Genomic DNA, 17,287 nt, shown 5'->3' on the forward strand with positions numbered 1-17,287 from the left:
TAATAAACAGATCTAAGGATGATAGTCTCATGGCTTGTGCAAATTTCAGATATAGATACAGAAAATAAATCTTGTTTTTTTTTAGTAATAAAAGATCCTTTCAAACTTATGTTCAGATGACAATGATAAAAATATTCTACGTATCCAATATTCAGTCATATTAGACAAAGTTTTATGAGTGTTCTCAAGTATGTTAAACATTTGTGAGTGTGTTGTGTGCCTGCAGCTGCTACATAATAAAGCCTTCCAGCTGTGGCTCTTTCCTTCAACACTTATCGTGGGTAGATTCCTCAGAGCTGACAGGCTGTAACTGTGAAGCACAAGTGTATGATGCACAGAGTGTATACATGTATACTGTGTTTTGTGAGCTTGTCTCGTGGCCTTTAGTTTACATATTCTGTTTGTTTTATGTTCAAGTCTGTGTGCCTTCTGTAATCCACTTGACTAGAAGTTAAAACTTGAAGTTAAGGATGACAAAGCAAAGCTGAAAGCTGAGGGGGAACAGGTATCTACATGTATCAGACAGTTAACTTTAATGCTCTTAAAGACCGGTTAGGACACCTTTTAACCAAATTTAGGACTGATTTTTGGACAAATCATGTTTTACTTATTTAAGCATCACGGGTAAGAATTGCAGGCAAGTAGTATGCATGTGGTCTTGTGCAGAGGTAAGGGTTATATAGGAATATGGTTATTAGAGTGAGTTAAGTTTAACTACGTTTTGCCAACAGGTTAAGTGCAAGAATGAAGTAAAATGACAATATTTTAGTTTTTTTTTGTGTGTGTAACATTGTAAATGTGTAACATTATAAATGTGGACTTTCACACAGAAAGGCTTGACTCATTTTTCACTCAAGGAAATTTAAAAATGGATAAATGAAATTAGATAAAACTTAAATTCAAATTTAAGACTATTTAATGTCTTTTACGGCCTTATTGTCGTTACGTTGAATTTAAGACATTTTAAGACTTTTTAAGGACCTGTAAACACCCTGATAAATAACAGTCTAAAGCTATGATAGTCTTTTTTTTGTCAGGATGCAACTGAAACACTGCACAAAAGAAATAGGCTTCATTGTAGACCAAACCAACACCAAACATAATTTTTTGGCCTTATCAAGAGCAGGGCTTTTTCGTTATCAATTACTATGCCCATTATCATGTATGTTAATTCATGTTTTGGTCTATAAAATGTCCAAAAACCCCGCCTGATATTTCAAATTGTCTTGTTCTGTTTGACCAACTGCCCAAAATCCAACCAAGTTAAATTCATTATGATATAAAACAGGGAAAGTAACAAATCTCCACATTTTAATAGCTGGAACCAGCTAATTTTTGGCGTTATTACTGACTTAGGTACTTGATCATTATTAAATGGTCCATCGATCTAGATTGATATATCGATGCAATGATCAACAATCCAATATCATCGATGCAAAGCGAAAACATCAATTATTATTATCATTATAACTTTTATTGAAAGTCTGTGTCACCGTCAAATGGCGGCAGGCAGATGGCAAGCAACTGAGATAAAGATGATGAGGATAATGTTATTTACTCGAGAATAAATCAGCAGTGTGGAAATATTTTTGATTTCAGAGAGAATACGTAGAGAATGGCGTATGTAAACAGTGCTGTTAAAATATAAAACAGGACGTAACATTACCTGCCTGGTCTGGCATCTCACTCTGCTCACTTTTCACTACAGCAACATTAGCTTCTCTGTTTCAACAAAGTTCGGCTGAAAAAATGTAAATGGAGGCTGAAATGAAACCTTACTGTTCTGTCAGGAGATGCAGTGACTTAAACCAACGGTGAGTAAGAAAGACAATAACATTTAATGTAATTTGTTAAAGCAGCTGTGCAGAACTTTTTACCATTTATAAAACTGTCCCTAGTTCGTATTACCCCCTCTTGAAGATCTGCATATTTGTTTGAACCCAACAGCGACAAAAAAGCCTTTCTCTATATGGCTATTTAGCGTAGCCTGGCTCGGGCTGGACACAGCGGAAGTCAGCAAACCAGAATACAGCACCCGGAGGCGGAAGTAAGTCTGCACGCCCGCAGCGGCCCGCAGCCATTAAACCACAGAAGAAGAAGGAGCCGTGTTTACAGAGAGTGTTCTTCGAGTAAGCGGTACGCAACGGGCATTGCTGAACACAAAACAGTTTTACCAGATGTATCTATAAGGACATGGTTGTACTTTCAATGTCATGGCGGATAAAGAAAGAGCACCATCAGAACAGAAGAAGGCTAAACGGGACAGTGATAGGGCTCGAGCCCAAACGCATGTAAACCTCGGTCGGGCATTCACCAAGTGGAGAGAGCTGAGAGATTTGAAAGGTTTTAAAACTGATCCCGAGTTGGCCCTTTTCCTAATTGACAGGTATGTAATTTTTGTTTTTATTTAGAGAATATACCGCAACTTGTTACACGTTGTTTCACTTCAATATATGACGACATGGAAGTTATAAGCAAGCTAAATGTAACGTTAGCTGATGTGAACCGCTTTTGCCTAGTAACGTTACAACAAACGCCACATAATTATCTGTGACTGTAACCATGAACACAGGCAGTTGTCCTCAGTTTTTAAGAAATTCAGAGCTACACCAGAACATTTGATTTTCCTCTCGCTCTCCAAAACAAATGCATGCGGTAATTGCCGGTTGCAGTCGAGATTTTACGAATGAAGCCAAAAGCCAGCTGCAGTCGGAATTTTACGACACCAGGCTGTGGGTGTCATACTGCTTTGACCAAAGGGGGTGCTATAATCAACGAAAACGTAAAGTTCCGCACAGCTAGCTGCTAGGCTATTTTATGCAATTTAAACATGCTTAAGCTAATGATGAGTGACTAGCAATAACTTTTTTTTATCCATGAACCTTGACAGTTGTTATTGAGCTGCATTTGGTACTTTTTTTTAAACAATGTTATATTAATCCCTGTTTTCTGGCTGTTGGGAGAAGTTTTCCTACAGCCCTTGACTATTTCTGCTCTGATCAAGAGTCATATGACCTGTTGTAGTACCCCTGACAGTATATTCCTCCCTGTTCACTCATTGTCAGCTGCTCTAAAAACAAAACAAAACTTTAAAACAAGCGGCTTATCTTGATCTGACAGGAAAATTTTAAAAAAAAACCTGTAAATAAAATATCAAAACACCCAAAATTCTGAGAGGAGAGATAGAGAAAAAACTTAGATTTGTGAAACAGGAATATTATGAAACTGGCCCTAAAGCTACTAGACAACTGGCAAGGCGAATTAGGAAATAACAGGCGCTAAATACATAAAATATATTTAAGGATTACTACAAAAACCTATATACACAACTACCCTCATCTAGCTAGAAGGCAAAAAGACAGTTTCTCAACTCACTCAATTTGCCAGCTATCGGAGAATTACAAACAACATCCTCACAGCTCCTATAACACCTGAGGAAATATCCAAGGCTATATCTAAGCTTAAAGCCAATAAAACCCCTGGAGGTGATGGTTTCCCATCGGAGTGGTACAGAACTTTTAAGGAGGAACTGATACCTCTCCTTGCAGCTTCCTTTAATTGGACTCTCAAAGAAGGCCACTTACCACCATCCTGGAAAGAGGCAATAAGGGGAGGGAAGTGAGCACAGCAGGAGGAGCGTGACAGCTGATGAGGAGAGTAAAAGTTTGAGTGATTTAGCGGTGTTTTAGCTGAGTTTTGGTGGCGTTTTCTTTGTAAATAATATTTAGTGTTGTAAATAATAGTATCTGTGGTTTTTTTGAGAGCTTTTGAGTTTTTTATGCCATGTTTTTGAGTGTTTTTTGCTATGTTTTTGTCATGTTTTTACTATAGTTTGTAGTTTTGCCACCGTTTGTCTTTTTTTTTTTTTTTTTTTTTAAACAATAGTTTGTGTTTTTATAGTTCAATTCAATTCAATTTTATTTATAAACCCAATATCACAAATCACAATTTGCCTCACAGGGCTTTACAGCATACGACATCCCTCTGTCCTTATGACCCTCGCAGCGGATAAGGAAAAACTCCCCAAAAAAACCCCTGTAATGGGGGAAAAAAACGGTAGAAACCTCAGGAAGAGCAACTGAGGAGGGATCCCTCTTCCAGGACGGACAGACATGCAATAGATGTCGTACAGAACAGATCAGCATAACAAGTTCATAGATATTGTCAGTTAAAGTTTTGTAAATACTGGAGGAGAAATGTCGAGGCGGTTGACGAGGGACATGAGAGTCCCGCTGAGATTTGTGGATGAGGAGCACGGACTGGTGGAGTGTAGTCATCTCAACCACAGTAAATAATACAGTTTGTATGCCAGCTTTATTACAATAACGTTTTTCAGTATCTAGTGTAAATTTTCTTACTGGCTCGTTTTAGAACTGAGAATTGTTTTATAATCGAAATTGTTGGTTTGGATTTATGTACTCTGTTTGGGATAATGGATGCCGGTAAACATGACTGTTATTCTTCTGTTTTTTGTTTCTTACTTAACATATCTGTCCTAATTTTCTATCCAATTCTGCAATGGAATACATGATTCAAATATGTATCTCTTTGTTTAAATGTAATAAACACAAAAAAAAACCTTAACATTTGTAAAAATGTCCTTCATTAAGGCTATGCATTTGAAAAAATGCCCACAAATTATGGATAATATTCCTCTCACATTTAAAAAACAACTGGGATTTTTTCCTTTATCTGCCTACACACAAACAAACGCATTTGTATGAGAGTGGTCCATTTGGCGAGATGGTCATGATGAGTTTAAGGTCAGATAAGTTCCCAGTCAAACAAACACACACACACACACACACACACACACACACACACAGTTGGACACACAAACAAACAGCCTCAGTGGTAGTAGAGCAGCCTTACTGTCAGACTTGCTGCTTGCTGCTTATTGATTTCCTATGTTCCCTCTGGCGGCCTCCCTCTCTCTCTGTCGCCCTTTTCAATTGTAAACTTAACACTCTCCCACTGATTAAATTTCTAACTTCCCCTCCCTGACTCTGTCACTCCCAACGTTTGCAAACTTAACACTCTCTGATTAAATACCTCGCTCACTATTACTGAAAACCTACTCTCTGGTGGGCAGAGTCTCCTCCTCCTCTCCCTCCATGTATCCCACAGTGTCTCTGTAACGGAGGTCCTCTCAGTCTCCGTTATGTTATGTTAGAGCTTTCTTATTGGCGAAGCAGCTTTGCACAGCATGTGATGTTCCACAGTGAACTGATATATTTGCACATCTTGTTAATTTTGTATAGTAATATAATTGCACCTGAGTATAATGATGAGATAGGCAATTGTTATGTTTGAAAGCCTTTATTGAAGTTCTGCGGCTAATGAATGTGTGTGTACTTTCCTTAGGGGAAGTGGCGTGGTTCCCGGTGGTTGAATTGACCGCGCCACCAGTGGATATAAACCGGTGATTAGCGGAGCGCGGACATTTGTGTCAGGGCTCAGTTAAGCCAGTGACATAAACCACACAGAGAAGTTAAATGCAGTGGTTCGTTGAAATTAACATGAGTTGTGAAGTGGGTTTAAAGGTCCGGTCATATGCAAAACACTTACAGCTCCCAGGGTCCGCAACTAAAAGAGTCCCCGGGGAAACAAGCTACTCTTTTATTGTTCCGGGAGGGTTCCACCTGATAGGAGTGCATAGGGGTGGTTTGTATTTGACAGGTTTAGATGGGCTAGCTTTAATGTGTGTTTTTATAAGTATTAACTTTAGATGGATTCATTTATGTCATGTTAGTATTGTACTGTTAAGTGTATGTATATATTTTGTATTTAAATGTTGTACATAAAATGGGTCACTTTAAAGCACACCTGTGTATGGTAGCACACAAAGGTGGGCTCTATAAAAGGTTACCTTGGCTTCGGCGGGAGGTTAGTAGTTGGTCCTGGTGGAGACTGCTGTGATTTGTGATGTGCTGCCATGATCACCGTAAGATATTGTAAATAAATGTCCACTATTGGGATTGGCTTCATCTCCTGTCTCTGCCTCATCACTATCAGTCTTGGACGCTCTCAAGGACTATCCGACACTCTATTATGATCGTAAACACACGATTAAATTGCGGCCTGTCTGGCGGGATGACTGCAGACTTAATACACACTGATTCTTTCTATCAGCCGCTACCTCTCTCTCAATTCACCTCTCCAGCTCCTACACTCACACAGTGAAGATGAACCAACATTACTAGGGCGCCTGTGTCCACCTTGTAGTATGAAGATTGAAAGAGTGAGCTGAATTATCAATCTGCATTTTCATCTGCAGACATTACCTACGTTCTGTGGCTTTCTTACAGTAGCCCTTTAAATGTGTGATTGTGGCATACCAGCACAGAGACACCGAGTCTGAATCTGAATAAATCCTGCGTCCATGTATGGGCCTACATGTCAGCATGTCTTGTGAGTGCATGACTGTTTAAGGTCAAGTCAAGTACAGAGAGAGAGACGGAGAAGGAGGCATTACGTTGCAGCGCCAGGCAAATAATTCACTACCGTCGAAAGGTTAACAATGAAACTCGCCACCGTATTCATAGAGTGGACACAAGATAACACAGACATATACACACAACAGAGCCAAACTAATACACCTGTAGGCCCTTCACATATCTGACTGTACTGGTGTGCAAGTTGGTGATAATGCACACAGACATTATAGGACATAAATGTTTTATAGGTGTCATTTATGAGTTTTTAAATTCCTTCCTAAGTCAAGGTTTAAAAATCGTCTATGGTTTGAGTAAGGGCTGGCCAATATGAAGATATTATGTCAAAATCGAGATATAAAATTATATATCATCTTAGATTTTGGATATTGTTGCATCGTGATATGGCATAAATGGCGTTTTTCCCTCGTTTTAAGGGTGCATTACAGTAAAGTGATGTGTATTTATCAACTTACTAGACTTTTATTTGTTTTAATGCTTTCCTTAACCCACATTATTGATGATTAATCAAAAATCTCATTGTGCTAATATTTGAATATCTGAAAAAAACAACGTCATCACTACATTTGTGCATCAGAGGGTTTTGGTCAGAAATATTATGTTCAATTTTACCTCCTAGTCCTAGCATTAATGAAGTTAAAAATATCTAGATATATATCGTGTATTGAGATATAGCCTAAAAATATCGTGATACATTTTCAGAACATATCGCCTAGCCCTAGTTTGAGTCACAATGGTGTTTACTATTCAAAATGTACCATTATTTTATACTATGCACCGAAATGAAAATTTGTTGCCAAAGCTGAAGCTGTATAAAATTAAACGCTTGGCTGAGTACCGAGTACCGAATACCGTTGTTTAGTTTTTCATTAGTTTTTGCAGATGAACCCCCTCCAGATTAGTGTTGTCACGGTACCAAAATTAGGACCCACGGTACAATACCAGTGAAAATATCATGGTTCTGAGTAGTATCACGATACCACAGCGAAAATTAGGCAGATGTGCCTTTTGTCATTTATAAATGACAAAAGGCATTTATAAAAATACATCAATGATATTTCAATGGAATAAATTACTTACTGACTTATTTTCAAAAACAGCATCAATGAGTTTATTAACATAGGGGGGATCAATAAATAAAATAAAAATAAACCAGCCACCCTCCTCCCCTGACAGTCCCTTCATAAGTAAAGAACAGTCCCTAAAGTGCGGTGAGGTTTGTGGACCGTTACTTGCCACAAAGAGAGTAATGCGAACGGCTCGTTTCTCCTCTGACACGTCACATACCTGTGTGCCGCCACGGCTCGGCTGTTCAGGTATTTCTGGGCAGTCATGACACCAAGAAGAGGACATTATTGGAGCCGGACTTCTCCATCGCCGGTAAGCCGTTATCTTGCGCCGCAGAGCACTATGGCCGCCGTATTTGACAGGAATACGTATTCCTGTCTGTGTCTGTGACCCCCGTTCAACCCACAACCGGCGGGATTCGCCTTTCATTTCTGCTGCTGGTTGAAATCTGTACTCACACAGCATGCTGAATGATTTATTTTGCTCGCACAGAACTATTTTTAGTCGCAAATGCGAGTGCAGTGACAGACAGAGTAAAATATCACCACACTGCCAACATTTTACTCCGTCCGTCACCGCAAGCTGTTTGACTGTGTTATCAAAACACGCCGCTATTATTTGGGCTTGCTTTTCACTTATTCCACCGAATACCGAACATGTGTTTTTTTGCAATATTCGGCCGAATATATTCGGTTACAGAATATTCGGTGCATCCCTATTTTATACAATACTGTTTAAAAACATTGTTCAACGGTAAAATACTGTACTTCAGTATATATACTTTATGTTTCTACAACACAAGTCTTTGATATAACATTTTAAAGAGGTTCATTACGAAAAAAAAATATTTTTGTTAGATGTTTCATAAAGTAATATCCACCAATTTTTGGTTTATATAGGTCTCAACAATTACATATTAGTCAGACAATAAAGCCATATAAAGATGTCCAGGGTTGACACCAAGCAGCGAGTCAGCGCCCAAGTGCCACAAACTGCAGTTCCTTGGACAGGCTCTAGAGGCTGGCTCCAGAATGAGTCAATCCCCACAGACCCCCCACATTAAAATGCCCAACTCTACAGCAGAATAAATATGTTTATAGCCTGGTACATAAAACGGTTTTGGTTTCAATAGTAATTTTAACGTTAATGACAACTGTGCGGGGGTGAATTTTTATTTAACTCATCTGTTAACAATTTATCAAGGCTTAAAGTTATGCATAATTAAGGATGTGGTTGCTTTGAGTGACAGGCTATCTGTAAATAGTGTCCTCGACCTCTAAGTCATATCCACCCTTCACTACAAATACGGTCACTTCTGGCTCCAAAAACTTAACTGCAGCCAAAATGCCGGGCTCGAGGCTTCAAAACAGGAGTCCACAAACCAATGGGTGATGTAACTTAGCTATGTCCATTATCTCATACAGTCTATAACTGCAGCAGTTGTTTTCCTCATTATGACATTCAGCGTATAAATGCCAGAAAATAGTAAAATAAATAAATAAATAAATAAATAAATACCTTTGCAACTTTCTAGACCCAAAGGTGAAATTGTCAAATTGTTTTGTTCAACTACAAGCCAAAACAAAAAAGTATTCAATCAACAAACAATCATATCAAAACTAGAAAAAGCTCAGCATATGGTTGACAAATAACTTTAATACATAGTTGATTATCGACATTGTTTGTCTATCATCTAAAGGGTCAATAGACTCATATATCTATGGCTTATTCTTGCTTCTTCCATCTCAGTCACTGTTAATGTAAACAGTCTTTTTCCTTGTTTTCTAGTGACAGAGAAAGAGAGTGGCATAAGACATAAGGGTAGTCGACTCTGCCCTAACTTGTCGCTCAGCTTCTCCTGTTACAATCCTAGCTACCAGATGCACAATCAGGCTGCCCATACAAACACACACAGGTGAGACTAAACAAACCCCAAGCACCTATCCTCCAGGTGAGGAGCAGCACAGTGCAAAGGTCAACCTAAAGCCAGGGATCAATGTCTCCAAGAAAAAGTACAACAGTTACAGCCACTGTCATTCTGTGGTGTATTGTGCCTTTTATAGCCGCCCTACAGTATTAGCATATTTCAACACCCACTGGGATGCTGATCAGTTGTGTATGCTGCTCGGATGTTACAAAGATAATGATGATATACTTTACAGCGCATGGTGAAAGTGGGCCAGTGCCTTGAGCTTTCCAGCTAATGTAGCTTGAAGTAGTGACAACGATTGCTATAGATCTGTGCTGACTGAACACCCGCCTGCACAAACAGTCCACTGTCACAGCCTGCAACTGGATGAATACAATCATATTTTATAACTACTATTAGTGCCTACTACTTTTTAAGATCACCAATACCCTGATATACTGAAGGCCCTTAAGTGTTTCTAAATCATGCTAAACCTCTTTTTAGGCCTGTCACAAAACCTTTGTTAACTTATCGTACAATATATCGACACTACGTTGATCATTTTGCTAACCTCAACACTGCCTTTTGTGTTTACAGGTGTTTGTTTACACAAGAATGTCACCAACATTTTGGCTGACACAACGCCAGAATAAACAGCAGGGTTACCCCGACCATGACAAGACTTTTGTTTCCTCTTTATCTCCGCCAAAGAGCATGAGTCCAAGGGAAAACAAGTCAACACTTCAAAGACAGCACAACACAGCTTACCGATAGCCTGCAGCTACACTTTTGTAGTGGAAGAGGCACAGTCCTAATAGTTGTTAGCTTGCCAACCACTGACATGTGTGTCATTTGTTGTTTGACAATTTCAACAATTCAGCCTCTACTTCGTAAATCCTCCAGCAAACCGTCCTCAGCCATCTATCCAAAGGAGCCGACTGCAGCACACCGGCCTTATTATGGAAGTAACTGCGATGTTCCTGAAGCTTCGCTACTTTGTCTATTCGTCGCAAAAGGCATCACTTTGGTTTTGGTGGCCAAATTTGTATTAAGTCTCAATCTCAGTATCTGACCTTTCGCCCCTTTGTGATGGTCCATCAAGCTGTCGGAGTTAGCATGGAGCCCACACTGTAACTAACTGCACTTCCTGAAGAAATATGATCATATTTTTGGAAAAATGAAACAGTGATTCCAGAGAGAAGCAGACAGAGGGGTCTACAGTCTGTGTTTGAAGGATATATCCAGGATGTCAAAGTGACTCAGCAGCAACAACAGGTTAAAAAGACAAAGATATTTAGAAGCTAAAGCCGAACTATCGGCTACAGATCACAGTGTAAAAGTGAACCACCACATCACTGCTGATCGCCACAGAAGACAATGAATATAAAAGGGAAACTTTGCTGATATTCAACCAGCTGTGTGGCATCACAGTGTGTGCAGATGAACGGTGTTTGGCTTCGCCTCCGTGCTGCTGCCAGACGAGCAGGGATCTCTGGGGGAAATCAAACACTGTTTATCTGTGTACAATGCGATGCTAGCTAACCCTACACTTTTCAGGGTTTGATTTTGGTTTTGGAACAGGGAAGAAACGTATATCTTTTTCCAACCTCTCCAGGTAACGATTGTCATTAATACAAGACGTGCCCCAGGCACAACATTTAGCTTGAAATCTACAAAACCAGCCTGAAAATCGAGGAAATCTGAAATGACTGCATTAGAGTCAATGCTGTTGGACCCTGGTCTGAGCCGGCCCAATGCTACGTCATGATTGGCCAGTCTGCATCTGGGGGCGGGACTTAGCAATGGGTCAATTCTGAGCTACTCCTATAAAAAGGTACTATAATTTACAAATACTTCATGTATACATTAACAAGTGTTAATTACTTTTCTAAAAGCATCTTAATCATTTTCTTATTCCAATTTCAATGTCTGAATATTCATAAGAATTAAAAGTTTCCTGCATTTTTGAAAGGGTTGTACATCCACTATTATGCTATTATATTATCACTATGGGAGCAGCACAAAATACATACAATATAACGTCTAACAACAGTAGTTATTTTGACAGGCCTACCGTTTAACATATTTTATGTAAATTGTAATTTAATTAGAGGGTTCACATTTACGTGGTTCTTAAACAATTAGTTAATCTACGAGCCAATCAACAGAAAATAATTATCTTCATCCTTCACAACTGAGCAACTACATTCACCGAGGAAGGCCACGAGATGTGGTTAAGAGTTTCGGAAATGATAACTGACAAGTGTGGAGATTTTTTTGTCAAGCTGCTGTTTCCAAGGTCAGCAAAAAGCGTTCAAGCTCAATTTTTCTGCCTACTTTTAAGCATAAATGCCAAATATTCAAATGTAAGCATTCGCTTCTTTCCACTTTAAATATCACTGAATACATTTTGGTCTTGGACTGTTGGTTAGATAAAAAAAAAGAAAAAACAACTGAAGACATCACAAAAAAGATCTGGGATACTGTGATGGGCATTTAATGAATATTTTCAAACATTTATAGACCAACGATTAACTCAGGAAAAACAAGCTTTCATAAATCTACATAAATAACTTGATTAGCATGTGCATGTGTGCATGCATTTCCACTAACCTTTAATGGGCTGCTTGACTTCTCCGTTCTCCCTCTTGATCTCGTTTATCACTTTATGCTTCTTTTTCTCCTTCTCCCTCTCTCTGTCTTTGACCTTCTTCTTCTCCCTCTCCTCCCGCTCCCTCTCTTGCGCCTTGCTGGAGTGCTCTGTGGAGGCAGAGAGGAAGTCTTCAGGTCTCGATGGTAGAAACACATTAGCATTAGATATTTACTCACAACACACATGCTACACTTGTGAGTGGACTCCATTCCCTTCGATTTCTTCCTCTCACCCCCTGACTAAACTCTTGCCAAGTGCTTCACCTTGGCCAACACCCTTTGCTTAATCTTGTTGGTTTTCCTCCTACAACATGTTTGGCTTTTTTCCTTCCCCACTGCAACAAATTCATCTCTCCACCAAGCCTCTGCTCTTATCTCTCATGTTTCCCCTGCACTGTAACGACCTTCCAATTCCTTTTAAGACTGCAGCAGCCACTCTGCAACTTCACTCATAACCTTAAAGCTACATCTCATCAAAATATACCTCACGTTTCTTCCCTCTAACTCATCCCCTTCTCATGTTCTCTGCTAGCTTCAATATGCTCTGCTCTTAAAAGTCCTAAAATCCTCCCTTGCTTTTTGACTCGTTTTATTTCCTCTTCCGGCGTTTTCTCCGTCTGACAGAATCATTTCAGTGTTGAGGGAATATTACGGCTCAAGGAATTGGAGTGCACTCTAATGCTGCACTCATTGCAAATCGCTCTGGATGAGAGCATCAGTTTAAAATGTAAATATCATACCATCACACACACCTCTTCAGCACTTTCTGAGAGGCAGAGTACGCTCCAAGTGTGGATGGGTGTAAATCATCATCTCCAGCAGAGCCGAGGAAACCTCACCTTTCTTAAAATAACTTTCATTTCAACAATCTTTTATACACGTCCTCCTTTGATTTTTTATTTCTTTTCATTTCCCGTAAAGAAATATAAAAAAACCCTCCTTTATTTTTTCCACAGTACTTCTTTTGCTGATTCTTTCTTTCTTTCCCTCTCCAAAGAACTTTCCTCTTTGAACTCAGTCAGATCCTTCTTTAAAAGGAAGCTGTGTTTTCAGACTGTTCACTCTCCTGTGGACGTGGGGAGTGGGAAAGTGAACACAGTGGGGTTGGACTCGCTGTTTGCAGGATCAAAGGAGGAAAATGCTTTGAAAGTAAAAAGGCTTAAGGAGCAGTCAGAGAATTAGAGGTACATCGATACACTCTTTTCAATGATTATATTTAAATAAATACCTCAGCATTTTGAAGTTTAGCGGGCCGCTTTTCCTTTGCTACTTAACATGCAGGTAGTCATTATCCTCATACCCTGTGGTTAATAGGAGGAATGCCAAGAATGTTAACAAACCGTTTTAGGAACTCTGCAAAATAAATGCTGTAAAATTACCAGACTGGTGAAGAAAAAAAAAAAAACACTGCACATTTCAAAACATCACTTTAGCTCCACAGGAAGCTGCTGACAAAAGGAGGGCTCACTCAGATCTACTGCCAGACTTAAAAAAACATGTCAGACCATGCCAGAACGGTAACATTCATAAACTTTTAATTTAGAGGCAATGGGAGATAAATGAGACCAGGTGGCTGAGCGGGCCTTAAATACCCTGGAGAACATACTGATTTATCACAGCTTGAGAGAAGGGTCTTCCCCTTAAAATATAAAGGAGTCTATCCCATGACTTGGGAGTCACATGTTCTTAACTGGTATTTCACTAAAATGTAAAATAATGTTGATTTTGTCAGGGCAACACAGCACAAAACTAGCAACGTATGTGCATGAGAAATGCATGGGATCCAGGCGACTTCTCTGTTTTGTTTCTGATTTTGTTTTCTGGCTATCTTGCAGCAGCTGGGTTTTGAAGGGGGACACAGCAGGTGGTTTTCATAGATGATCACAGGAGGGGAAAGATAGAAGGCCAGAGGCAGACAGTTTGTTAACTTCAGCTGCTATCGAACTTGGGGAGGAGAATCATAAATTCAGAAAGTCAATGGGGTGTCCACATTTTAAAGTTTGTTTTCTAAATGTAAATTCTGTTTTGACAAAAAGCTTCTCCAGTCCTTCCAATCAACTTCAATAATTTATTGTATTACTGGGCTCAACAGTAGGGATTGCCCAGGCTAGTATATCTTGCCTGATTGGGCGAGTGGTAGAAAAGAATTAAACACATTGTAATTTCCTGAGCAGATGACAGAAGTAGCCAGTGACTGAGCCATCTCGCTTCTGTCTCATCTTTTTTGAGAGTTGCACATGCACAGTAGTGCTAAGGCACTCCTGAGAAAATGGCTTCAGGTGATAAATGTTTATGAGGACAAACGAGCACTTTAATTATCCTGGAAACAGGAGTTTATGTGGTTGGCGTTAAGAGGATGTGGGCGAAACTCCAACCATGTCTTGCGTAGATCGCTGCACGTCTGAAAGCAAGGTGGTTAAAACGGGGTTGTTTTTCATGACAATTAAGTTTAGTCTTTGTTGTTGTTGTATTACATTTAACCTACATTAACCCAGGACCGCATAGTGTTAAATGCTGTAGCCCAGCCAGGTCTGAATGTGTTGTGCCAAATGCATGCTGGGATACGCTCCAGTCTCCTGTGGCCCTGAACTGGATAACCTGATCAAAGAAATCAATGTAATAACTCCATTAAACTCATAAATGTTAATGTATATTATACAAAGGTTTCAATGCCTTTTAATACATGAACGTGTCACGCTCTTGGAAAGTCAGCCTTTTAGTCAGTGCACCTGATTCATGGAACAACCACCAACACACCTTGGGGATTGATATTCTTTCATCTGTTTTTGTTTTGCATCTATCTGCTTGTTGCATTATTTTTTCATTGTCAATGAGGGCCTCTATGAAATTATCTCTCCGCTTTTAAACATAACTCCTATTTAATGATCATTTCTGCTCTGAGAGTGTGATTTTATGATGTGGTTTTATTACTTGTGAACATAATAAACAAACAGAACCATGCTAGGTCTGTTTCCTATTACTATTTGAAGGAATCTGTGGGCTCTGAACATTAGGCACGGGCCAGTGAGCTCACCACCACTGTGATCATCACAGCTAGAGGAGCAGTCCCATGACAACAAAAAGCTGGACATTACCAGCATATAATTACAGCAGTAAACTGACCCACTGTGGCATCAGTGGATGAAATAACACAGGTAAAAGCCACCCGGGCCTATGGTGTGTTTCGGGTGTATATTAGAGGTGGGAATCTCCAGACACCTACTGATTTGTTTTGGTTCCAATTCAGGGGGCTTTAATGCTATTATAAAACAACTATTGATGCAGCGAGCTCTCACTGTGTGACCACGTGCTAATTTTAAAATATAGTGTATTCGTAATGATCCATAATTAAAACAAACAGAGGAATTTACTTGAATTAATCACTTATCTATTATTAACACAACAGGAACAAATTTAAAAAAGAGACGTGTCAACTGGAGGGTTATATCAGCCAACATATTTCCCAGCATTGCAAAGAACCAACAAGAAAATAAATAACAGTGTGCCTGTCACAGCATCCTTGTCGTAGAATCACTTACAGTGTGGCTGTAGTTCAGGTCCCTTTTCCCTTCACCTTCATAATAATCAAACGTTAGCTGTGCATTTTATTGTTGCGTTTTTATGTGTTATAAGCACTTTGTTGTGCTGGTTTTGGCACGGTCTACACAAATACATGTAGGTAGCTTATCTTAGCTTACCTAGCTTAGAACATGAACACGACGTACACGTTTACATCTGTTATATTTTATCATCCAGTTGGTTCAGCTTTAAGGAACTTACAGCCTGGTCTTACAAAATTATTTAAGACAATATTAATGTCAGGAACTTCCACCTTTTCTTCGCTTTGTAGCACTATTTCTCGACACACAGACACTCAGTGGTGCTAAGTTGTAGCAAAGTCAGGTTGGATTTGGGTGGTTGATTCACGTATTACACTCAACCCCCAGGCATCTAAGAATTGATTTTCCCCTGACCCCTAGGTGAAAACCGCTGCATTCAAAACGTACAATAGTGAGGTAGATATCACTCAGCAGCCATTAAAGGGAAGCTGATATATTCTGAGATCTTTTTGCATCAGTATTGTTGGACTCACTGCAGCACTACAGGTAAACCTGCCCACTCGGAAAATCCTGCTCCTCCAGATGGTCGGTCCACCCCTGCTGGTCACAAATCCATGATTCACCATTCAAGCTGATCTCTAAATGATTTAGCAATAAGGTTCAGACACTCTGTCATTCCATCACACTGCTATTGCACACACACACACACACACACACACACACACACACACACACACACACAGTTAAGTGTCTTGTAATTTTTGGGACTGAGCAAATGACCCCTCTGACAGTAACTTAATTGGGTGCTGACTGCAGCCAGGCTTCATTTTCTCTCCACTTTTCCCCCTCTCTGTACACGGCCACAGACGAGCAGTCCCAGACACAGTCATGGATTCTGTCAGCATGCTGCGTTAACATGCACGCAAAAAAACCTAATTACTGCGATTCAAACATGATTCACAACAACCCGACTTCCCCAATAACCTCGGTTTACATGACTTGTTTAATGGTCAGAATGATGTCCAGAAAAATGCACAGCGACCAATAAGTCAGTAGCAGACTAGAGTAATCAGGATTTCACTGGTCCTCACTGTTTTGTGAGTGTTTAAAGGGGACCTTCATAAAAGCTCTAATTAATTAAAACTCTTCTAATAAACACAGAAGGCTTGAAAGCTGAACCAACAAACAAACCAACAGCCATATTAGTCTTTTTAAAAACAAGCTGTCTTGCATCTGTGATTTATGAGGCACATGTGCCAGAACAAAAGATCCACAGAGGCCACACGAGAAGGTTAATCTTTAGAAGAACTGCACTTGATTACAGATATCAAGTAAGACTTCATGTTGGTGTCAACGGCAGGTCAACTTGATCCCAGCGAGGATTAAACCCATGACCTTTGATTTAAACAACAATTTCTTTCACACTAGATCAGCCTGCCAGATGCAGTAATGTTTCCTTGCTCGCCGCGCTTAGTCAGACTCGTGTCTCATATTTAAAGACCAAATGTAACCAGGAGTCACTGCTCCCTGGCAGTTGCCTTCAGCCTCACTCCAACGGCAAACCCAACACTAATAATATTACTGATGATGTGATACTCTTTTGATCCCTGTAGGAAAATTCTTGCCTTCCAGGAAGGTCAGAG

The 17,287-nt window shown here is 39.7% G+C and overlaps 1 protein-coding gene across 1 annotated transcript in view; it reads right to left on the reverse strand.

Moving 5' to 3' along the window:
* LOC125882786 (lysine-specific demethylase RSBN1L-like) overlaps positions 1–17,287 on the reverse strand; it is a 61,910-nt gene that overhangs the window by 39,579 nt on the left and 5,044 nt on the right. Inside the window, exon 2 of the mRNA XM_049566641.1 lies at positions 12,046–12,192. Within this exon, the coding sequence (XP_049422598.1) occupies positions 12,046–12,192 (147 nt within the window). The remainder of the gene's footprint in view (positions 1–12,045; positions 12,193–17,287) is intronic.

The sequence above is a fragment of the Epinephelus fuscoguttatus genome, linkage group LG22, assembly GCF_011397635.1.
Source record: "Epinephelus fuscoguttatus linkage group LG22, E.fuscoguttatus.final_Chr_v1".
NCBI lineage: Eukaryota > Metazoa > Chordata > Actinopteri > Perciformes > Serranidae > Epinephelus > Epinephelus fuscoguttatus.